Genomic DNA, 25672 nt, shown 5'->3' on the forward strand with positions numbered 1-25672 from the left:
CTGCTTAGAACTAAGTGTTTCTTTGCAAAAGCTTTGATGTACATCATATCGCTTTTCTTCTTGCCACCCTCCCTTCTAGGCCATATTTGTGGAGCAGTCTTAAACCAACATTTTTCCTAGTGTCAGCCAGCCACATCTGTAGTTCCTTTAAAGTAACCTTAGGTATCACAGTGACCTTCCCTCAGGAGTTTCATTAACCCATGGCTACTGTCTTTGGAGGGACAGTCTGAGAGGCAGTGTCTTAGTGCTGCCAAACTGTTTTCACTTTACGATGAACTCAACAGTGCCCTGTAGTATGTTGAAGCATACTGAAATTTTATTATAGTCTTCCCCCAATCTGTACTTTTTGAATAACTCGTGAACGGCATGTTTATAGCTTTACTTCCAATTTACCCCCTAGAACAGGAACAGCTTGATTCTTCATTCATGAGTACGTAAACCAGCTCAGGTACTGTTACTGGACACAGGTGGTTTCTATTTAACTTGAATGTGACTGTTGGGCAGACTGGATGGACCATTTAGGTCTTTATCTGCCGTCACTTACTATGTTATTGTGGGTCTTCTAGAAAAAAAAGTTAACTTGAGTTTTTTGTTACAAAGGGTGTGAAGACTTACGCAATAAATACGTTTTGGTTTCTTATTCTATTTTGTGTTGATCAGTGAAACAAACTCCTACTTTTTATTGTATTTTGACTACCATTTTTAGACAGCAGAATGACTGTTATGAGGATGTTGTCAATATGCAATTGTTCAAAAACTTCAATTAAAAAAAAAATGTATAAGGGTGCAAAACATTGAACTGTATATCACAGACACAAAATGAAAAGAACAATTTAGCTCATAGGCCCATTCATTTGGAAAAAAAAATCTATTGAAAAGGCTCTTAGTTTTTTTTTTCAAATCTTAACAGTATCATCATTAATCATTGGTGGCAGGGAATTCAGTCCATGCCCAGTACTTTATACAGCAAAATTAAAATTAGGATCAGAAAACCAAAGATTAATACTATACTACAGGGATAATGAGATTAGGATTACAAAGACTTGGCTAAAATGTGTAAAGCATGATAGGTCTAATGGCCTATTCATCAAACAAAACAGCTCTTCACAATTTTCAACGAAATATAACACATATTTCTCTTTGTTGGCTTTCATAATAGGTTAGGTTTCCTGATTTTTTCATGATTCAAAATGGTCTGCATGAAACAGCATCTGAATTTTAAAAAGGCAAGCATTGCTTTGTGCTATCTAGGCTAATTCTAACAGCTAACTAGCCCAACAGTAATGTTTTGCTTGGAGGAAGATAGTTACGAACAATGGGAGGTAATTCTCTATAGGTTGCCAAATTTAGGCGCCAGAATGATGCATGCTAACCGCGTACAACTGCCATTATAAAATACTAGCTTAAGTCCACAGTTGTGTGTCTAATTTTAGGTATGAGTATTCTATGCTAGCTGAAAGGCTGGTGTATTGCTCGTGCCTAACTATAGGCAATTAGGAAAGTAATTGCTTGTATTCTATAACCCATTCACGTAAGTGCTAACATAGCCCTGATCCACCCATGCTTCTCCCAGGTCCATGCCCCCTAGCAGTTATGCACAATGAATTCTGCAGATGCAAACTGCAGAATCCCGACTGAGAGCAGTTTTGCATGTAACTGTTATTAGTGCCCATTAGCACCAATTAACACCAACTATAACCAATTGGTAGTTAATGCCAATTAGAAGCTAATTATTATATTAAGTTTCATGTGCAACTGACACTATTGTGTAGCTTATGAGTGCAACTGTATGCCGCAAAGTGCAAAATTCTGTGCATAAAGCACAATATCATGCAAGTCATATAATGAAAGATCCCAGCTTAACTAAGGAAATACTCATTATTTTCCATAGCCCAAAACGTATTTTCCCTATTGCCCAAAAAGGATCTCCCACTATCTCTCTGCAGAGTGTCTCACAATATTTTTTCTACTAAGGTTCAAAAACTTAGTAAATATATTTTTGTCCTGTGGTCCCTTCCTCTTCATCACTTCCCTCTTATCTGCACCACCTGCTCTCTCTGGGTGCAACTTCCTGGACATTTCAGCTGAAGGCTTTACAGTCACTCTTGATGGCTCTCTTCGGTACCAAATATACATACTGCTCCCTGGATCATTTTCCTTGCTCTTGTTTAAAAATCCAAGAATTGAAACTTTTACCTTATGTTCTCTCTCTAGTCAACAACAGTCTTTCGTTAGGACAGGTTCCACAACTCTGGAAATCAGCCATTGTCAGGTCATTTCTTAAGAAACCCACCTTAGATCCCCAAACTCCCACACACTACCAGCCAGTCTCCAACCTCTGTTTTCTTTCCAAGGTGTTGGGAAGAATTGTCTTGTTGCAGTTATCTTCATTTGTGGAAAAGTCACTTGCTCTTCACCCAAAACAGTCAGGTTTCAGGATACACTTCAGTACCAAAGCTGTCATCACTGCTTTAGCTCAATGAAATTTATACTCATTTGGATGCACATAACATCGTCTTGGCTGTTTTTCTCGAACTCTCTGCTGCCTTTGATCTTGTGGACCACTCTCTATTACTACCTCGCCTTTTGTCACTTGGTCTCACAGGGTAGGTTCTGTCTTGATTCTCCTTTTTTCTTTCCAACCATTCTTATATAGTAATTACTGTTCCATTGCCTCTTCTCTAACTTATTCCTCAGTCCTCTTGCAACCTAGATTCAACAATCTATTTTTACACAGATGACATCCAGTTACTCTTCTTACTAATCCTTTTAGCCCCTCCGTCAGACCTCTTTGGGACTGTCTGACACTTATTTTGTATTGGCTGGTTAAACACAAACTGGTATTAAACAAGGATAAAATCCTTGCCTGTTCGTTTACCTGTGGTCTTTCTATATCATCTGTTCCCTTCAACCTCTTTGATTCACTCATTCAACCAGTAGACTGAGTCACTTTTGACTTGCTTCACACATTTGCCCCTCAAATAGCAACTGTCTGTAAAACAGGTCTCCTCATCTTTAGCCAACTTCGTGCAATCTGTTGCTATTTCAGCTCTGACGTCTTTCATTCCTTGATTCTATCTTTACTAACAACTAGATTAGATTGTTGCAACATAGTTTATTTAGGTTGTAACTGGGTCAGTATTAACAGACTCCAGTCCATACAGTATGTAGCTATTAGACTACTATGTCATGCTCAATGTCGCAATCATGTTTCTCCATTACTACACAAATATCATTGGTTACCAGTTAATCAATGCATTATTTTCAAGTTACTGGCTCTTACATTCAAGGCTTATAGACTTGGTCTCCAACAGTAACTCTCCTCACTCACTATTCCATATTCAGTACCCGTCTTCTTCATTCACTAAACGACCATCACCTAGTCTTACCTGCTCCTAAATTTGCTCAGCTGGAGTCTACTAGACATTGTGCTTTCTTCTTCACAGCACCATTTTTCTGAAATTCAATTCCCTTACATATCCATGCAGATCTCTCATTCAAGAACGAAAGACCTGGCTTTTTACTCAGGCCTTTAACCCAGCCTAGGACACAGTGGAATGCAGTTGGCCGTAGCTTCTCCATAGTCTCCCCTACCCTTCCTTTCTATAATTTTACCCACCCCCGCCTCCCCTATGCTCTACCTGCCCCTCTACTCCATTCGTACCACCTGCTCTTGTTCCCATTCTTCACTAACTCCATCTACTACCTTGGTATATCTGTTCTCTCGATATGACTGCTATTCTTTCCTATCAAATTCACTGTAGTTCTTTTCCTTTTCTGATGTTTACAGTACTGTAAACTGCCTAGATCTGCTAGTTAGTGATAGCAGTATAGCAAATTTTAATAAACTAAACTATAACTATAGCTGGAGGAAGTGACATCAATGAGCAGTAAGGCTGCTTGAACGATGAGCTCCGTACTGCCCCAAGCAAAACATTAGTTTTTCTCAGGTATCTCAGTGCCATCGCTGCATCCATTTGCTTACCCGGCCAGTTAGAGGCGATCTGGACTCACAGTGATGGGTTCCACGCAATGGCCTGTGGATTTGGCAGCATTTGCTTATGTGGGGGAATCTACAGAAAGCTGCATGGAGGGCCTCAATATGGCCGATCCTAACCCTACACTTTTGCAGACGACACTGTCCCTGCCAGATCTTTTCTCATCAGGAAGCCCTTTGATGGACAAAGATCAAAACCCGATACGAGAATTGCATTTGTTTGATCTTAAAGCAGTATATACGGAACTTACTACACTGGGAGCAGATTTGCAAGGTGAAATTAATGAGCTTGGACACTGATTAGAGGTTTTTTCTTTTTCATTTGTATCCCGCTTTTACCCAAAGAGGGTGTTTAGTATAGAGCTGTTTGGTTTTGCAGATCAGTCAGCTTTGTATTTATAACATATTCCCTTATTTATGATCTAGTAGGGCAAATAGCTAGCTTGTGTTTTCTTGACCTTTACAGAGACAAGTTAACAGACTGGTTTGCTTGGCCTAAAATAATGGGCCATAAACTTTAAATCCTCTGTTTGTTTCAAACAGATTCTGAATTAATACAGAGACATTCTCAGTGAAGGACAAGTATGAGTGATAAGTATTTGAGGGAGGGAGGTTACAAAGGGCAAATGATGGATAACTGAGAAAAATACCAAAGAAGCAGAATTATGTGGTGACCTTAGAGGTCGCAGTTGACAAATACCAGATAAGTAAGAGAGAAAATATAAGGTATTAAGTGATTGGACAAAATTAAGCTTCAGTAACCTGACAAGCACATTTTGTGGCAGTCAGATTTTTCTTAAGCTTCCAGGGAAATACACAGAGACACCAGAGAGAGATTTTATTTTCCTTATACTGAAATTTAGACTAATATAAATAAGAATTTAATTTTCTGTAACACTGGGATAAAAGAATATTTTATTGTAACTATTTATTTACTCTAATAAATTTTAGGATTATTATAAAAAAGAAAAACTAAACTCTGGAGTGTGTTTCCTTTGCCAGAAGGGCTTTCGTTCAGTCTCCTCTGAAGTTGTTTAGCTTCCCTTTAGAGGCAAGAGGGTGGCTATACAAAAGAACATACATAGAATTTAATAAACCAATAGGACACAACAAACAATAATAATCATACAGCACTCAATACATCAACGCATTTCCAAACAGGCAAAACAGTCACTTCAATACACTTAATTCTTCTAGAAAAGCCTTTAGAAAGTAATGAGTCTTTAAGAATCATTTGAAATGTTGAGTATTTTTGCACAATCTTAAGTGTATGGGCAAACCATCCCATAACAAAGGACCAGCAATTGAAAACATTGCATCTTTGTCTCAATATAATGCTACGTCGAAGGAGAAGGCAAACAAAGAGTTTCTCAGACCTTAAAGATTGTCCTGGACACACATTTTTAAAACGATAAACAGGAGCAATCTCATATACACGCTGATGTATTAATACAAGAACCTTAAACATGACTCTAAACAGAACAGACAGCCAATGTAATTTTTTCAGTACCAGGATAATATGATCTAGACACTCCAGTAATTAATCATGCCACCGCATTCTGCACGATCTGCAGAGCCTGGAACCTAGATGATGATATACTTAAATATAATGAACTATAATAATCAAGTTCCATGAGAACCAGGCGCTGCACGGTTGTCCAGAAATCATACGGTGGCACCATCCCTTTCAATTTGCTCAAAACCCAAAGCTGGAAAAATGCTGTAGAAATGAAGTGATCTACTTGCTTTTGCATAGTCAAATTACTATCCAAAAAAACTCCAAGACTGTGAAGAAATGGCTTCACAGTAATCTTTTTTTTTCTTTAAAATCACTGATAAGAGACGGATCCAATGTTGTACCCACATACATTATTTCTGTTTTAGAAACATTCAGCGACAAATTGTGCTGCCTCATCCATTTTCTAATTTCACCAAAAAATTTATGTAACCTCAATCTAGGATCACAAACATGTTTTTCAAGAGGGAAAAAAACTGCACATCATCCACATACATTCTATAAGAAATATGCAAATTCCAAAACACAGTTCCAAGAGAAACTATAAACAAATTGAATACTACTGTCGAATGGCCGTGACTAAATTTAGTTTCACGGACGGGCGCTAGGTGTATTGTATAAACCGTGTCTAACTTTAGGTATAGTTTATAGAATACGCCTAGGCATATTTTTTCAGCACCGATTTTTAAGTCGCCATATATAGAATCTGGTCCATAGTTTGTTAATTTTGTCTCTGAAAAAACCCTTTTATAAATACAGACTCTACTACACTGAAGCACCAGCACACAGAAAAGGCATGCCTTTTGTTTCCACTGCAGATAGGCCAAGTTGGGTGATGAACATTATTCTGCATTTGGTGCAAAACTGTGAGAACCCATTAATAAATCTGGTCCATACATTTATAACATTGCAAAAGTTATACTCGAAGACTGATTAAACATGAGAAAAAGGAGAACTATATTGTTTTGCAGCTAGTACTTACCTTTAAAACTGACTGATATAGCCTGTAGAGTGAATTTACTACAGTCACGTTTCTTCTCTGTCCTTCTGTTAGTGGACCAATCACTTGGCTTGCATCTCCTTGTGTAGAGAGCTAAATAAGTGAGCAAAGAATTGAACAGGATACATAAATGCATGTAAACCTAAACTACCGTTTAGCGTGTTTCATCTTTTCCTTTATAATGAACTAGAGGACTACACAAAAATCTTTAAGGGCCTGATTTTATAGCAGGTGCCGAAGTGAGAAGTCCAAAAAGGTGCCTATTTTATAAAGGCATAAACTACAATAAATTCCTTAAAAACAAAAGCGATAAATGCAAACTAAGCCTTATTATCCAAACTCTGTAAAACAGACCATCATAAATTGTGTTTTACACCCAAGTCATCCATACAGTTCTATATAAACAACTGTTGTTATAGGCTAGATTAAATTTGTAATCATAGGTATTTGCTTAAAACCCGCATTTCAGCCAAATAGCATTCGTATAAAAGTAGTGTTCCAACATAACTTCTCAGATGTGACAATGCACTTACTATTTCTGGGGCAGCTCAATTGTCATCGATAATACATCAAGTGGTTCCCAAAACCAACACCATGCCAAGTTACATTCTTATTGCTTCAGAGGCTGGGAGAACTGAACAGCAATGTTAGTAAATCGTATGTTCTGAAAATAGTTTCTGCTGCGGGGCTGCTGATGGCACTGGTACTATCTTAAATATCCAACATAGCGCTTCAGTGTTCCGACACTCCTAAAAGCAATCAGGATCCACCATTCTGATGACATCACAGAAAGAAATAATCTTTCTTGAACAATTTGACATACAGGGTTCCAAGAGTCTGATGCCAATGATAACTTTAAAGCAATACTTTTGGAAAAGACACCAATGATTGACTCATGTCTCCAAGACCAATTTGGAGATATCTTTGCCAAAAAGATGCTTATAATTGCCTGTAACGATGCTACCGGAAACTAAGAGTGGCCCACCTGTCTCCCCAGATACTTATGTCCTAATGAAATGTATCACAGCTGATCATAAAATGATATTCCACTCAATCACTTCATTTAGTTCCTGAGAGAATGTGAGTTGGATTCAAAAATCCAAAACCGTTCTCATCTTGCTAACTGAAGTAGATGATCTTCTTGAAATGGAACTAAAATGTGGTCTCTGATAAGCCAAGTAAGATCTGGAAAGGAATGGTTGGCTTAACAATGAAGAACCAATGGAGCTGATAAGTGTTAGCATTAATGCAATTTCTATGCTCAATAAGCTGGTCCTTCATAGGTCTCACAGTATGGCCCACATACATCTTCTGACAGGGACACCATATTACATAAATATAGAAGAAGAGGTGCAGGTGGTCGGCACACATATCAGATTTTATTATTCACTTGTTTGAACCAACTTTCATATTCTTCTAAAGAAGAGCAAAAACTGCAACTCCTATATGCTTGATGACCTGTACTCTACAAAACAGTTTTCTACTTTGGGTAACCTGTACCTTTTTTTTCAAGGAGGAGATCATCTACTTCAATTAGCAAGATGAGAACAATTTTGGATTTTTGAATCCCAATCACAAGCTCCTGAAGGTCTGAACAAGGAATTTGAGTAGAAAGGCTTTTTTTTTTTTTTATTAGCTGTGATATATTTTATTAGGTCATAAGGCTTGGGTGAGGGAGGAGACAGGTGAGAAACTCTTAGAGGTTTTTGTAACATTGTTACAAGCAATTATAAACATCTTTTTAGCAAAATTATTTTCAAACTTATCCTTGAGACATATGCCAATCAATGCCAATATTGTCTTTTTCAAGCATATGGTTTCAAAGTTATATTATCATTGGACCCTTTTATATTAATTGTTCAATACAGTTTACTTCTTTCAGTGATGTCATCGGAGAGGTGGAGACTGATCACTGTTGAGAGTGTTGGAATGCTGAATCACCATGTTGGATATTTAAGATGGTAGCATCACTGATGCCATGAGCAGCCCACCAGTAGAGACTAATTATGAGCACATATGATTTACTAACATCACAGTGCAATTCTCCCAGCCCCCTAAGAAATGAGAAAGAAACTAGTCATAGAGTTGGGTTTGGGGGGCTACTTGATGCATTATCTAAAACAATTCAGCTGCACTAGATAAGTATTTTGTAGTATCTGAGAAGTTTTTATGTTCAAACCGTACTTTTATATGAACACTTTTATTTGGCTTAAACATGGGTTTTTAAACCAGCATCTGTTACAGGAATGTACCTGGGATTAAAAGTTTTATATAGCCTATAGCATACTACGGAGAGCTAAGATAAAAAACACAACTTATGATGATCACTCCTTTTCACATAATACATTTATAGTTTTAAAAAAAGACTGCACTGTTTTACAGGACTTATGGATTAGGGTTCATTTTATAAAGGTGATATGGGTGCATACATGCCTTTGAAAGGAAAGCACCCAGAACCTATCCCAATAATGTATTAATGCTGATGCACATCTTTACACCTGCTCCCTAAGCAAGTGTAAATTTGGGCGCATATTTGAGCTTTAATGATAAAATATAGCAACAGGTATAAGTAAAATGTTCTCTGGAAACCCAACAAACAACTGCAAATATAATAGTAGTTTCTGTTATAAAGGCAAATATCTATGGACCTCAGCGGTGTCAAACTCTAAACCAGCGAGACTCACACATCCACCTCTTCATCGGCCACAGAGATGATAACTCCTCCATAACAAATGTATATCTTCCCAAAAACTCTTATTCCATCCACTTAATCAGTTATTAAAAAAAATTGTTTTGGCTTATAAATAAATTCAGAACTCATCTTAAAGATGAAACTTCCTCTGTCGGCTGGGGGACTGTAACTCGCTGGTTTAGAGCTTGGCACCAGTGAGGGGCACCGATGAGGACCATAGACAGTAGCCTTTATAAAATATGCAGACAAATTTCAAGCTTGCCCAAACTATACCCCCAGGAATGCATATGTGTGATACACATGTAAGCACATACCATCTTTTGAGCAGTATACTACAGGAAAGTTTTATAAAAGGTCCTTTCTAAATGTAAAACTACCTTTACACATGGAAAAACCTTTATAATCATCTACAAGTACTTTTACAACAAACCTATTTAAAAATGTTTCATTTAAAAGCAAGTATACACACAAAACTATTCTACATTTATTACCTCTCAACAAAGCCAAAAAAAAGGATGAAAGATGTAAAAAAAAACTACTATTGTAATTAATCCACTAAAGTAATGTTTTTTGATATCTTCATATATCATTGTGCTTGCACTGGTTGGTTTTGGTGCTGGATGCTGATTAGGTAGCAACACCTCGAGAAAGAGCAAACAATACACCTTAAGAATATCACCAGAAGCAACCAAAAAGGAAGGTATAAGTCACCAAATAGGCAAAAAATATTCTTGGAAAAACAAGCAAAAAATTAGAACAAAACAGAGTCATGCATGATAGATCTACAAGGACTATTTTTAGGGTTTACGTTTATCATCAACTAATTATAAGCACATCCCAGTTTTCAGCTGAAGCTAAAGACTAGATTCTGCAGAAGAATTAGAACATTCTGTGGCAAGTCTGTGCATTGGTTTGCAGAGTAAATATAAATTTATATTTTGCTTTATGATAATAATGGATGTTGATGATGTCTGTTATAAGGTAATATTAATAGATCTGTTTGTGTGCCTGTTATTAACCTTCTTTTGTTATTATGACCTGCTTTGAATGATTCCAGTTAAGTTGGTGGTATACATAAAACCATTTTCTGACATTTCTTCAGTTCCTAAATAATTTACTTATATTTTAAAATACCAGAGATCTTCGTGATCAATGCTGAAAAGGGGTAAGGGGGAGAGAAAATAGAGATAGAAGAGGGAATCTGGAGGACTGTAAAGAGGAGAGAACCTCCTAGAAGGGAAATGGAGAAGGGATCCCAATAGAAAGCAGCAGAGGGTCAGGAGCTGGAGTGAATGGGATGTTCAAAGCTGGCAGAAGAAGCAGAGAGGAATTGGGAGGAAAGGGAAAAAGGGCCAATTAAAAACTTTTTTAAACTGGGTTTTATTTTTGTTGCAGATGAGCTGTTTTTATGTTTGTTTATTTAATGTTCTGAACTGTTATGTTTAGTCTGTGCTGGTCTGAGTGTACTTATATTTATTATGTCCTGTGTGGACAGAATAAAGTTACTCTAATAATAAAATGAGATGGGAGGACAAAGAGCAGATCTTGAACTGAGGAGTGGGAGTTCTAAGTTCAGAAAAGTGAGGTAGGGCAAACTCATTCTCAAAGACCCCCACATTCCAACGTCAATAATTTTCTTTACTCACTTACAAACATCTCCTTTGAATCTCCAACTCATTCACAAAAACATATCCTCTACAAATTACTTCATTCTCCTGCCACACTTTATTCAATCATACTCCCCCCTCAACTCTTTTACTCTCCTATACTTACTCATGCCACATCCCCTCTGATCCCACACACACACACTTTCTTCTGCCAATCCAACCTCTCTGCCTTTGATCCCTCTTCCAATACGGGTTCATAATAAGACAATAATATATGGTGTAGCACCTTAGACTGCTTTCTCTTCTTTTGTTGTCCAGTGCTGGAACATTATACTTTCAGCCACATAGATTGAACTGTGACATTTTGCCCCAGGCAACAGAGAAAGGGGGAGTAACTCAAGGCCCTGCCACAGTCCTATAACTATCATGTCTAGATCAGCAACAGTGATGGGAGGGGGATTAGCATGCAGTAGGAAGGGGGGAAAGCGGGTGGGGTTTTTGCAGGAAGTGGCATATATGTGGGGCGGCCACTCTCAAAAGCTGCTAGCGAAGCTTTTCCCGTGCCAGGCTCTATAGGTGGCATCACCTACCTGTGATTACTTGCTATCCTGCTTGTTTCTCAGATAATAAAATATACACAATACATTAAAATATAATACTGTATCAATAATCTAACAATTCACTTACCAAATAGCAGCAAGAGAGGTGGCAGGAGCCTGGCCCTGAAGGAGAGGACCACAGGCAAAGACCCAGTCAGGCATGTCCATACCAAGAAAATAGCACAGCCAGTGGAGGATGAAGTACTCATATTATTTAAACACTCAACAGCATCAGATGATGAGGAGTAAGTAGTAGGGAACACAGCTCAGGAATGCAAAGTTGCACAGCCGTGACCCCAGAAACCACCATTAAGGAGGAACATCCCCAGGAAGCGTTGCCAAATGAATGGATACTATTTTTGCCCATCCCTTGTGTCCTGTAGATCCCCAATTATGGCCTTATGGACCACAAGTTAGGAAGCACTGATCTAGTTAACACGGATAGTCAAGACAGGTTACAGAAGCCTACAACTGACAAGTTTTATTTCATTTTAGTATAATAAAAATATTTCTAAAGTACTTACCAGCTGCTCTGATTTTACACCATATAGCTGGATGGTTTTAGCAACATTTCTGGAAACAGCTAAACTAAGGACTGAATCCACAGAAGCCACATTCAGTTCACTGTAAAAAAAACCCAAAAACAAAACATAAATCAGTGAAAACAAACAAATTACAAAAACTGGGATTAAATTCTCTACATACATCATTCACTGTTTCATAAACTTCAACTATGTTGAACTTATAGATGTTTTATCAGGAACCAGCTTTCTGCAAATGAGTTTAAAGCATTACTAAAGATAAAGGTAACATTTTTAACATACATGTAGAAAAATTCTCATACCCATATTGGTACTAGAGTATACTACAGTATCTGTACGCTGCAATACTTTATATTGAACCAAGAAAAAAGGTGCTGTGGTCCATGAGTTGTCAAGACCTGGGGCCTCAATGACTAATGAGTTGCCATTTTTCTTTTGTTGATTCAATAACAGGTATCACAGATATTCCAATCAGGTATTTTGTTAAAAAGTACACTGATTAAGATGCCCATTCATGCAATGTATACAGCCCCTAAGGCTGTTAACAGGCATGGAGCAGAGCTGGGTACATTCAGTTACAAGATGTACAAAAGGATCACATAGCACAGGTGTTACTACTTCTATGAAAAAGTTAAATATTCAGATTACATTATTAAGGGAAAATACAAAATTATCCATCAGAGTTCAGTTAATGCAGGCAGGCACAGGGTAAATACTGTACCCACACAACAAAAACTGCTACAAAGCCTGCTAATTAATCTATGTGTTTGACTCACAGACATGTGCAGTAGTTTGGTGGGTGTTATTATTAGCAGTATCAAGTGTCAGTAAGAAAATAACTTATATTAAAAAGCAAAACGAAGACAACACTGCAGTGGTGTGAACATTAAAGGAATAAGCATCAGCAACAGGTGACTATATTCAGTGAATACACTACATCGTTTTGGTTCTTATTATTTCATTTTTTAATTCCAGCTTTCTATGTAATATTTATTTATTTTATTGCACTTGTATCCCACATTTTCCCACCTCTTTGCAGGCGCAATGTGGCTTACAAAACATCATGGATGATGGAAATGAGAAGAGAATAGGCACTTTGTTACAGAAGAATGTTGGATTGCATGGTAATGGAATGCATGATAGTAATATAATAGAAGGCATTATTAACATTTCTGGAAATATGTAGGAGTTTCACATGATTTGGTCTTAGTTGTATGACCTGAACACTGAAAAATAAGTGAAAAGGTTCCATTTGTGACTTAGGAAATTCTAAATGTTTCACCCAATCATTCTTGCTATTCAAATATTTTATGATTTTTTTTAGGAGGGGATGCATTTCTCGCCTGTACACTGCACTCTTAGTATAAAAAAACCCCAGCAGAGAAATGTATAGCTAGATGGGAAACTGATCTGGGCATCTCCTATGGGAGAATGATTTAAATATTTACTAAACGTGTCGATTGCTAGTAACCTAGTAGAAAATAGTTATAAAATCCTTTATAGTGGTATTATAAGGATATGAGATTGTTAAAATTTGTTAAGTAGAGGAGTGTGGTAGCCGTGTTAGTCCACTCTTAAGGTTATCAATAGAAATCAAACAAAATAAAACATGGAAAAGAAAATAAGATGATACCTTTTTTATTGGACATAACTTAATACATTTCTTGATTAGCTTTTGAAGGTTGCCCTTCTTCGTCCGATCTGACGAAGAAGGGCAACCTTCAAAAGCTAATCAAGAAATGTATTAAGTTATGTCCAATAAAAAAGGTATCATCTTATTAAAATTTGTTAAAAGTGGTACAGGTAAATGCTGGAAGGAATGTGAGGTTTTAGGCAATATGTACCATATCTGGTGGACATGCCTGAAGATGCAGTCTTTCTAGGAAGAAGTATTAAGGACTGTTCAACATATAATGAATGTAGTCTATCCCAGTAGGACCGACCACAGACTACTACATTTTCAAGCTATGGGTGTAAAACTGGAGATTCACAAATTGGTCACTGGCCTACGCTTAGCCAGCAAGCTGACAACAGCCACATCCTGGAAGCAACCAACAGCACCTTTAGTGAATAAAGTTGTGCAAAAATTAGACTATGTTTATCAAATGGCACAACAGCCTTGCGACGTGGCCAGCTAGCCAAATTTCATACGGTGTGGAACATTTATCAAAATTAGAGAGGCCAGCACAAAGGACATAAGATGGATCATTGAATACGAGTATACAATAGAGCTGCATTTCGTTTAAAGTTTTAATTGCAATTAATTGCATGATTAAAGATATTTTATTTATTTATTTTCCCACTGCAGCTCCTTGTGATTCTGGGCAATAGAATTTTAATCAAAATGCAGCCCTAAATAAATTAAAAAATAAAAAGTAATGAAAAAATAAATACAAAACTCAAACTAAAACAGCATGAATAGCTATAAATAGCCTTACTGTTTTCACAGCCTACTTTAGAAATGCAGCACTAGTATGCATTACAGACCTCTACAGGCCATTCAGTAAACATGGACAACCTCCTTGGATTAGGGAGGAGATGTAACGTGTGTGTATGGGGTTGGGTGGGGGTAGAGGGATTACTACCTGTGGGTATTGCAAATAGTTGTAGAGTAAGCCAGTGGTTCCCAAACCTGATCCTGGAGGCATCCCAGCCAGTCAGGATTTTGGGATATCCACAAAGAATAGTCATGAGAGATATCTGTGTGCAGTGGTGGGATTGTATGTAAATATCTCTCATGAATATTCATTGTGGATATCCCAAAAACCTGACTGGCTGGTTTGGGAACCACTGGAGTAAACTGTAATTTGCATTAAAATTTTAATACATTTTTATGATTTTTTTTTTTTTTTTTATAATTCTCTTTATTTGCAGTTAGATTAATTTTACAAATTGAAAACCTTGTTCAACAATTTTTCATCATGAAATAAACCAACAAAAAAAGTTACTGTGTTTTCTCCCTCTTCCACCCTCCCCCCTCCCCTTCCCCCCTCCCTCCGAACAGTTATCTATTCCTGCTATTGCATATCCATCTCTTTGTATTCAGTCCAGTTTATAAATTCAAAATCTTGCTTCGTGCTGATGAAGTCAATGTGTCCCAAAAGGGCGTCCAAATGGTACAAAATTTATCTCCTTTTTTTGAGGCTAGATCTGATATTCCTGATCGTTCCAAAGTACAAAATTGAATCATGGATGAGCGCCAGTGCGCAATCGTGGGTCCAGCCGGATCTAACCACAGCTGCAATATTACCTTCCTTGCCATCAGCATAGCTTTTTTCAGGAAGATCTTCATGCCCCGTGGTATGGGGCTCAGTATGTGGAAGATATCAAACAATTGATCTGGTGTTGGGCGCCATATAGTTTTCCAAAAATTAGAAACATGTGTTGCGAGAGCTACCCAGAATAGCCTGATTCTCCTGCAGGTCCAAAACATATGACCCAGATGGGCTTGCTCCTTTGTACATCTTGGGCAGTTGTTATTTTCTCGTAGAGTAGCCCGATATGCTCTTTGTGGTGAAATGTGTAATCGTAATACAAACTTGTAATGTAACTCCCACCAACTGGCATTGTCTGTTAAATGATAAATTGACATTAAACAAGATTCTATCTGTTCTGGTCTCATGTTTAAGACTAATTCTTGATTCCATTTCTGTGTTTCTTTCGAATAGTCATATTTTTCAATTCTATCTCTCAACATGCCATGAAAATATTTTAATGGTGTGCGAAGTTGAGCTTCTAAGTCCAACATATTCTTAAGTCTTTCCCACACTTCTGAGGTGAGCATCGTACTATCCAATGACTGCACATAATGGCGGATTTGGTAATATGCAAATATATCACTCTGGGCTAGGCCAAATTCCTCACATAAACTTTGAAATGGCTTAATAGTTCCCTGCTCCGTTATCACATGAAAGAGATATCGTATCCCCTTTGAGGCCCACATTTGAAATATTCGTGATGTATCTCCCACGGGGAAATCACTATTCCCTTGAATTGGCAATAATGGGGTCATCTTAGGATTTATAGCATGTATTTTACACATCAGCTTCCACGCTCTACGCATAGGCCGAAAAATTATATTTAAGTGTCTCGAGAGATCCGCTCCCTTTGTCGTGGAGTGAAGCCAGTGGGCAAAGTGTTGTGGTCTCAGAAGGGATATTTCTGACCTGGTACAGGTAAAAAATTGAGTTGATCTGAACCAGTCAGAAAGGTGACGAGCACTACCAGCTATTGAAAAGAGGCGCAAATTCAACAGCCCCAGTCCTCCCTTGGCACGTGGCAACATAGCTCTCGTGAGTGATATACGTGCTCTTTTCCCTTGCCAAAGAAATTTGGTTAATTGCCTACCCAACCATTTCTCATCTTTGTAACTCAGCATGAGCGGCAGCGTTTGAAACATATAAATCCATTTTGGAAATAAAATCATATTGTATAGCGCCACTCGACCCAGCAATGAAATGGGTAACCCTTGCCAGCCCTTCATTTTTTCTTCCATTTTGATTTTGTGGGCCTCTATATTGTATTGGTATAATCGTGATAGATCCGCCGTGATATATATCCCTAGATATTTTACTACTGTAGATTCCCACTTTAACGGGAAAGGGCCAATCCAATTATCTTTTATTTCAGATTGGATTGGTAAGACCAATGATTTTTGATAATTTAGGGAGAATCCTGAGTAAAAGGTAAATTCATCTAGCGCTGACAACAATCTTGGTATAGAACTATCTGGTCGAGTGAGCGTAAGAAAAATGTCATCTGCAAACGCCAGTATCTTCACTGGTTGTTCCGGCAACTCAACCCCAAAGATATCCGTGTCTTGCTGAATGGTTCGCAGTAAGGGTTCTAGATAAAGCAAGAATAATAATGGGGACAATGGGCATCCTTGTCTCGTTCCCTGGGATACCTCGAATGGGCGAGATTTATGTCCATTTACCAAAATACTAGCAGTTGGATTATGATATAGAGATTTGATAGCCTGTAGAAACCAACCTCCCATACCTATATGTGTAAGAACCTGGAATAAATAATCCCATTGAACCTTATCAAATGCCTTCTCTGCATCTAGGCTGACCAATGCTAAGTGTTGTTTGTTTGATTTACAATGGGCTATAGATAAAAGTATTTTCCGCACATTTAGAACAGAATGACGTCCTCGTACAAATCCTACTTGATGTACTCCCACTATTTGAGGTATGTGAATAGCTAGTCGGTCAGCTAGAATCCTGGCCAAAATTTTTAAGTCAACATTTAGTAGGGATATGGGTCTATAAGATTCAACCCTATCACGAGGTTTGCCAGGTTTTGGTATTAAAGTGATTAACGCTTCATTTTCTGATGAGTTGAAAAAACCCCCATCCACCACTGTATCATAATAATCCAGTAATGGGCCGCACAGTTGTGTCTCCAGCATTTTATAGTACTCATGGGAAAACCCGTCTAAACCCGGGGATGAACCTCCTGGCAGGGATCTAATTACTTTTTGTATTTCTGCAGCTTGGATCGGTTGTGACAAGTGTAATTGGGCTGCCGAAGACAGTAATGGTAGACCTGCATCTTCAAGATAATCAGTTAAAACCGGTCCATGTTCATTTTGTGGCCTTGTATACATCTTTTTAAAATATGAGTGAAAAATTTGTACCATTTCTATTGGATTTGAAGTAGGGCGTCCACTTTCTGTATTTATCATAGGGATAAATTTCTGATGATTTTCAGAACGTGCCAAGTGTGCTAATAATTTCCCGGATTTGTTTCCAAAACGTTGGTAGTTATGTTTTCTAAAGATTAGTCTAGATTTAGTTTTTTCATGAATATACGCGTTTAATGCCACTAGCGAAGCAATCATCTGTTCTCTATTTAAGGGTGTTGGATTTACTATAAATGTCTGTTTTGTTTTTCGGTATTCCTTTTCTAGATTAATAATAGCATTCGCTAAACGTTTAGTTCTAGCACTCATAAATGCTATCACCTCTCCTCGCATCACTGCCTTGGAAGCTTCCCAAAAGAGTGTTGCAGATGAACAGGAGCTTAAATTTGTTTCCTCATAGTTCTTCCAACTCAATTGTAGATGTTCTAGAAACTTTTTATCTTGTTTTAAATAAGAGGGGAATCTCCATATATGAGACTCCCTAGCTCTCTCTCCCATTATCAAATCTATCCATATTGGAGTATGGTCAGATACAGCTAAAGGGCCTATGATAGCTTGATGGATTTTATGAAACCAAGTGGTAGATATCAATATATAATCTATGCGTGACCATGTTTGGTGGGCCTTCGATTGATGTGTGTAATCTCTGGCAGTAGGATTTAATAGACGCCACAGGTCTACTATTTGTAAAGTGGAGCAAAAATGAGCTAGTCCTCCCTTCCTTCCTGATCCTGGGCCAGGGCTTGGCGATGATCTGTCCAATTGCGAGTCTAAGACCATATTGAAGTCACCTGCCCAAACCCAAGGAGCATCTAGATATTTGTGACCCAAAGTTATGAGAGATCGAACAAAGGATTGTGAATACCCATTAGGTCCATAAAGTGCGCATAAGTAAAAGTTTTGACCTTGATAGTTTACCTTCAAGAGTACTATTCTACCTTCATCGTCTTTATACAATAACTGTGTCTGACATTGCAGCCTTTTTCTAATCAAAATGGCTACCCCACTACGTTTTTTGCCCGCAGACGAGTAATAACAATGTTCTACCCATTGCTGCTGCAATTTTTGGTGCTCCGTATCTGTTAATTTTGTTTCTTGCAGACATGCGATGTCTGCGTTCTGTCTTTTTAATTGGGCCAATATTTTAGAGCGTTTTATCGGAGATGAGATGCCGGCAACATTCCATGAAACTATTCTAAGTTTAACAGCACTTTGTGACTCCGCTTTCTACCACATCTAAGAATTTGACCTTCTTGTAAGTAGCCCCCGAATGCCCAGCCTCCTCCGGGAGCCATTCTCTCTGAGACACTAACCTGCTGACCAATCTCTCAGGTTGAAAAAAACCGTCATGGACTTTAAAACGGTAACTTGCTGAGAAATTAGACCGCAAGAATTTATAACAATTTACCATTGCCTCTTTCACATTTATCATCTTTTGCATGCACTTAGCAGTATATAGTTCTTCCTTACTCACATTCCCAACCCCCTCCCTCCCCCTCCCTCTTTTAGATCCCCAAACTCCCACCATTTTGTCCCGAGCCTTCTACTTCAAGCGCGGGACAATAGTCAGAATGATGCCCTAAGGTGCCCCCCATCCTTCGTTTATAACATCTAACATTTCGTTTTCTATTACACTATACCTCTGGAACTTACTTCCGTACCAGTTATCATTTGCATTCCCTTTACAGTTATAAGTTTCAATAATAGTCTATCAAACCCGTCAGGGTTCTATTTCTAATGTCTCCAGCCAGCTTTTTGCCTCCTCTGGTGAGTAGAATGAATGCCAGCGGTTCCCTTGTGAAACTTTCAGCATAGCTGGATACTGTAATGAAAAGCGTAGGTGTTTTTCTACTAATATTGTACAGATTGGAGAGAATGTCCGTCGCTTCGCGGAGAGAGCCCCCGAGTAATCTTGGAAGAGTCGTATTCTCTGTCCATCAAATTTTACCTCCTCGGGATGGTTTTTATAATGACTCAGAATCTGTGCTTTTTGTGAGTATCGATGAAACTTTGCAATTATGATCCTGGGCCTGGTGTCTGTCGCACGAACTGGCCCAACTCTGTGAGCACGTTCTAAGGTGATAGGATAATTTTCTCCCGCCATTGGAAATTGTGCTGTCAGCCAAGTTTGCAGAGTGGTTAATAAAGTTTTTTCTGGTAGCGATTCAGGGAAGCCGAGAAATCGCAAATTCTCTCTTCGAGATCTATTTTCCAGATCTTCGATCTTCTCTTGCTGAGATTTATTTAAGGCCTCCAGCTGTTTTATCGCTGAAGAGTGCGTTTCCAAAATGTCCTCGACATCCGACACTCTGCACTCCAACTCCCCTGCTCGCCGAGTAAGTTCCTCGGTAGATTGTGCAATTCCTGCTATCTGTTCCGACAGCTGTAAGAACCGGGGATCTAGTGCTTTTACCACCGCTTCTGTTATCTCAGGTATCCAGGTCGATGGTTGTTGTATTTGTGAGGGAGATGGTGGCGCCGCCGCCATCTTGTCTTCCCCTAGGCGCACACGATCTTGTATTCTTTTTGAGGATTTCGAGGACATTTGCATTGAATTTCTGCTTAGAAATTTGTCCATACGTTCTTCTCCAGTACTTAAGACGGTTTCAGTTCCAATTTACTTCTTTTTGGTAACAAAGGGAGTTGAAGGATGAGGTTCCCTGAGCGGGCGAAGCTAAGCACGTCTGCTTCCCCTCACAGCATCACGTGACTCTTTTATGATTTTTTTTAAAATTAGGGATTATAACAATTAAATATTATTAATAATTTCATTTGGCACAGATTCATGGTAAATGTGAAATACATGGAATATATTTAGTACAGTACAGTTTATGTGTTTTGTGCATTTCATTAATGCTCTAGCGCTAAACTCCAGTCCTAAACTTATGAAAAAAAGGATCACATCTTCATGTTTTTAATTTGCAAAATGCCTGTGCCACATACCTTGCAATGGTTTTAATGATGCTTTCGAGCTCATCGCTGGAAGGAGGATTATGACCTCCAGGGGGAAAGACAAGATTGATAGGATCAAAAAGTCGGGATAAAGATTTGGATAGATAAGCACCTTCATAAGGTTGCAATGAATTTTTCAATGCCTTTTCTGGACTGTAAATATAAGAAAGTAAATGTTACAAATGTAAATTATTTTTATAAATATACTAATAGTAAGAAATGGGTTCGTTATATAACAGTTATGAATCTATAATCTGCAGAGGACAGCTATGCTAGAATTGTGGAATATACATATTTAAAACAAAACAGTAGCAACTCTGAATAACAGATTGAACTGTAAAAGATACTTGTATATACAAACGGAAGTAGAGCTCCCAAGTCCATTTTAAAATATTGTGGTTTTAGTTTTACCATAATTGATCTTACCTTTTTTGTCTCCCAGATATACCTCCTGTAATCAGGTGGAAGTGGGGAACACAACAGTTTTCAGATACACAACAGGGGAAAGCAATATAGGCCAAATGCTCACAAATATTTCAGTTAAAAATACAATTGTTTTTCTCTACATTTTCCAATGCCAAATCAACTTGTTTTTAATAGAACCAAAAGCCCTGGCAAAATCTCCAGCTTCATACACTATCAGTTTAATGGAAAAGACCTGCATCAAAGAAAACATGGAGGGGCGTTTTTGATATAAAGAGGCTCATTTTCAAAGCACTTAGCCTCCCAAAGTTCCATAGAAACCTATGGAACTTAGCCTCCCAAAGTGCTTTGAAAATATGCCTCAATGTCTAAGTCTGACTTTGGACGTTTTGCAAAAAACGTCCAAAATCTGAAAAGGAAAGAAGCTAATTTTCCAAAAAGAAACACGTCTACCTTTTTTTTTTAATGAAAATATTGTTTTGAACAATAAAAGGTTTTATGATTTGGACGTTTTGTTTTTTGGTCCATTTTTGAAAAAAAAACAAAAGTCCAAGTGCAAAACGCACAAAATCAAGCCATTGGATGTAGGAGGAGTCAGCATTTTTAGTAGACTGGTCCCCCTGACATCCCAGGAATGCAATAAGCCACCTAAGGGGCACTGCAGTGGACTTCATAAAATGCTCTCAGGTACACATCTCTTACCTTGTCTGCTGAGCCCCCCAAAACCCACCGCTCCTAACTATACACCACTACCATAGCCCTTACGAGTGAAGGGGGCACCTATATGTGGGTTCAGTGGATTTCTGGTGAGTTTTGGAGGGCTCACAGTTTCCTCCACAAGTGTAACAGGTAGGGGTAGGTATGGGCCTGGGTCCACCTGTCTACAGTGCACTGCACCAGCCATTACACTACTCCAGGGACCTGCATGCTGTTCTAAAAGACCAGGCTATAACATCTGAGACTGGAATAGAGCCTGGCAAGTAATGTTTTAAATCATATTTTTGGGGGGGTGGGAGGGGGTTAGTGACCACTGGGGGAGTAAGGGGAGGTCATCTGGTCATTTAGGGCACCTTTTTGTGTGTTATTCGTTATAAAAACAGGTGTAGCTCAAAACGTCTTAGTTTTAGTCCTGGACGGTTTTGTTTTTTTCCATTATGGCTGAAAAACATTCCAAATGTTAGGAACACCAAAGATCTCGCCTTTAACATGCCTCTGCCCCCCCCCCCCCCCCCCCCCCCCCCCCCCCCGGTGATCTGAATGCACTTCTGATGGACTTCATACAAAATGTCTAGAAATTGGTTTTGAAAATACCAATTTGGATGTTTTTGTGAGAAAAACGTCCAAATGCAGATTTATGCCACTTTTTAGATGTGTTTCTGTTTTGAAAATGAGCCCAACAGTAACATAGTAAGTGACAGCAGATAAAGACTGGAACAGTCCACTTAGTCTGCCCAGCTGTCACATTCATTATCAATTCATGATGAAATCAATAATGAATGTGATATAAAATACTTAATTATGGTCTTTCTTTGGCATTTCTGGGACATAGACCATAGAAGTCCACCTGGCCTTGTCCTTACGTTCCACCTACTGGACTTACTGTTGAAGCCCAATCCAGCCTGTCTGTCTTGTCATTTGTGGGACACAGACCATAAAAAGTCTGCCCAGCACTGTCCTCAGGCTCCAGCCACTGAAGTTGCTGTCAAAGCCCTTTCCAGCCCATCCTAAACTGGATTGCCAAGAGGTGGAACTTACAGACAGACAAAATAGAGTAACAGGAGTTGGGTGACTAACTCAAGGAAAAATTGCACATGGAGTCAAAAAGGTGCATGAAAATGATCACAGCTAAAGTACGAGTGGACAAGAAAGTCCTGCTACAGTTATGTACATAAGACATAAATATTGCCACACTGGGACAGACAAAAGGTCCATCAAGCCCAGAATTCTGTTTCCACCAGTGGCCAATCCAGGTCACAAATACCTGGCAAGATCCCAAAAAAGTTCAATTACATTTTATGCTGCTTATCCCAGAAATAAGCAATAGATTTTCCCCAAGTCAACTTAATAATGGTCTATGGACTTTTCCTTTAGGAAGGCGTCCAGACCTTTTTTAAAACCCACCAAGTTAACCGCCTTTACCACATTCTCTGGCAACGAATTCCAGAGTTTAATTACACGTTGAGTGAAGAACAATTTTCTCTGATTCGTATTGAATTTACTACTTTGTATCTTAATCGCATGCCCCCTAGTCCTAGTATTTTTGGAAAGAGTAAACAAATGATTCACGTCTACCCGTTCCACTCCACTCATTATTTTATAGACCTCTATCATATCTCCCCTCAGCTGTCTTTTTTCCAAGCTGAAGAGCCCTAGCTGCTTCAGCCTTTCCTCAAAGGGAAGTTGTCCCATTCCTTTTATCATTTTTGTGGCCCTTCTCTAATTCCACTATATCTTTTTTGAGATGCAGCAACCAATATTGAACACAATATTCGAGGTGCGGTCGTACCATGGACCAATACAAAGGCATTATAACGTCCGCACTTTTGTTTTCCATTCCTTTCCTAATAATACCCAACATTCTATTTGCTTTCTTAGCCGCCACCGTACACTGAGCAGAGGGTTTCAACGTATCTTCAACAACGTCGCCGAGATCCCTTTCTTGGTCAGTGACTCCCACATGCATCACTTTGCACTTGCTCACATTAAACGTTATCTGCTGGTGCTTTTTGCGGGCATCTGTTGTTATGTATCTGTAATTCAGTCTATCATCTGGTACAACTATGCTATCTCCTTCAATACATCAATTAGGCAAATCTTGTCACAGTGGTTCACACTATATCATCATCAATTACTATAATGCACTCTGCGTTGGTCTGACTAAAAAGTGTTTGCACCTGCCCCACTGACTCAAAAATGCTACTGCACTACTGAGAGAACATTGCAAGTGATGTGATTACATCAGACCATTTCTGCAAAAAACTTCATAGTCTACCAGTACAACACAGGGCTACGTCTAGTAGCGCTTTAGAAATGATAAGTAGTAGTAGTAGTAAATTTAAAACTCTTATGACTGATCTTCAAGGCTCTTAAATGAAATGGTCCAGAGCATTCGAGAAAAGGATCTCCTTCTACACACCTCCAAGGTCGCCAAGGTCCTCTCAAGGAATATCCCTGAGTCCCTCTGCAAAGCAAATCATGCAATGTGATACCCATCAACACGCCTTCTCTGAAGTAGCTCCCCCCCCTCTCGAAACACACAAACACTCTGGAACGCACTCCTAGAAAGACTTTACTTAACATAAGACTATCTCCACTTCAGGAAGCAGGTGAAAGCTTGGCTCTTCTCCTAAGCCTTTAATGGAAGAAGTAACTAATTAGCTAGACACACACATAGGGACTAACACCAGCTGTACATACTGTAGCATGACTTTATCTATTCCTACTTTAACTGTGATCATTTTCATGCACCTTTTTTGACTCCATGTGTTATAATCCATAAAGCTGTATGTCTCTGTTGATCACCCCACCCCACCCCTCACCTATCCACACCCATCCTGTTAGAATATCAATGATATGCTTTGATGTCCCCATGCATACCTCCGACCCACCCCCATCCTCCCACCCTGTCAGACTGTCATAGTAATGCTTGAATGTTTTCACTTATATACACTGTCAGCTAGCACATTTGCTTATTTCCGATCTGACGAAGAAGGGCAACCTTCGAAAGCTAATCAAGAAATGTATTAAGTTATGTCCAATAAAAAAGGTATCATCTTATTTTCTTTTCCATGTTTTATTTTGTTTGATTTCTATTGATAACCTTAAGAGTGGACTAACACGGCTACCACACTCCTCTACTTGACTCCATGTGCAATTTTTCCTTGAGTTAGTCACCCTTATTTCCTAATGTCTGTCACTCTATTTTATCTGTCTATAAGTTCCACCTCTGCTTACACCTTCTGCTGTTTTAATGCATATTGTATTGAAATTTTAAGTAGCATACTATGCGGTAATTGTCTATTACCTAAGTCCAACTGTCGAATGCATTTGACATGGTGGACCACCAAATCCTACAAAGAATACTTGACAAACAGGTTTTACCAAGTAAAGTCAAACTCTGCAATCTCTCCATCTTGGAAAACGGAATTCAGAGTCCCACAGAGCTCACCATTCTCACCTATACTATTCAACTTAATCTTGGGCCCACTAGCCAAGTCGCTATCCAAACAAGGCTTTAATCCCTTCATCTATGCTGACGATGTTACAATCTATATCCACAAAAAATAGCTTCCTAAAAGAAAAGTCCATAAGCCATTATTAAAATAGACTTGGGAAAATCAACAGCTTATTTCTGGGATAAGCAGCATAAAATGTATTGTACTGTTTAAGGATCTTGCCAGGTACTTGTGACCTGGATTGGCCACTGTTGGAAAAAGGATACTGGGCTTGATGTGCCTTCATTCTGTCTCAGTACGGCAACACTTATGTACTTATGTAAATCACCTCCAAATGACAAACAGCATGAAAACCATGGAATCCTGGACACCAGCCTTCAAGCTGAAACTGAACAGGGGAAAAACACACTGCCACATACTCTCATCTCCACACAATACTGAATGTTTTACAACCATCAATGTCTTGGGATTACCTCTCCCAATCTCAGACAATCTGAAAATCCTAGGAATCATCATAGATCG

General features: G+C 38.6%; 1 protein-coding gene across 1 annotated transcript in view; it reads right to left on the minus strand.

Moving 5' to 3' along the window:
* The window catches only part of COG5 (component of oligomeric golgi complex 5), a 333667-nt gene that overhangs the window by 57233 nt on the left and 250762 nt on the right, over positions 1 to 25672 (minus strand). The window contains exons 13-15 of the mRNA XM_030216260.1: positions 20544 to 20705; positions 11936 to 12035; positions 6496 to 6606 (exon numbers count right to left, since the gene is read on the minus strand). Of these exons, the coding sequence (XP_030072120.1) occupies positions 6496 to 6606; positions 11936 to 12035; positions 20544 to 20705 (373 nt within the window). The remainder of the gene's footprint in view (positions 1 to 6495; positions 6607 to 11935; positions 12036 to 20543; positions 20706 to 25672) is intronic.

This window comes from Microcaecilia unicolor, chromosome 10 (assembly GCF_901765095.1).
Source record: "Microcaecilia unicolor chromosome 10, aMicUni1.1, whole genome shotgun sequence".
Lineage (NCBI taxonomy): Eukaryota > Metazoa > Chordata > Amphibia > Gymnophiona > Siphonopidae > Microcaecilia > Microcaecilia unicolor.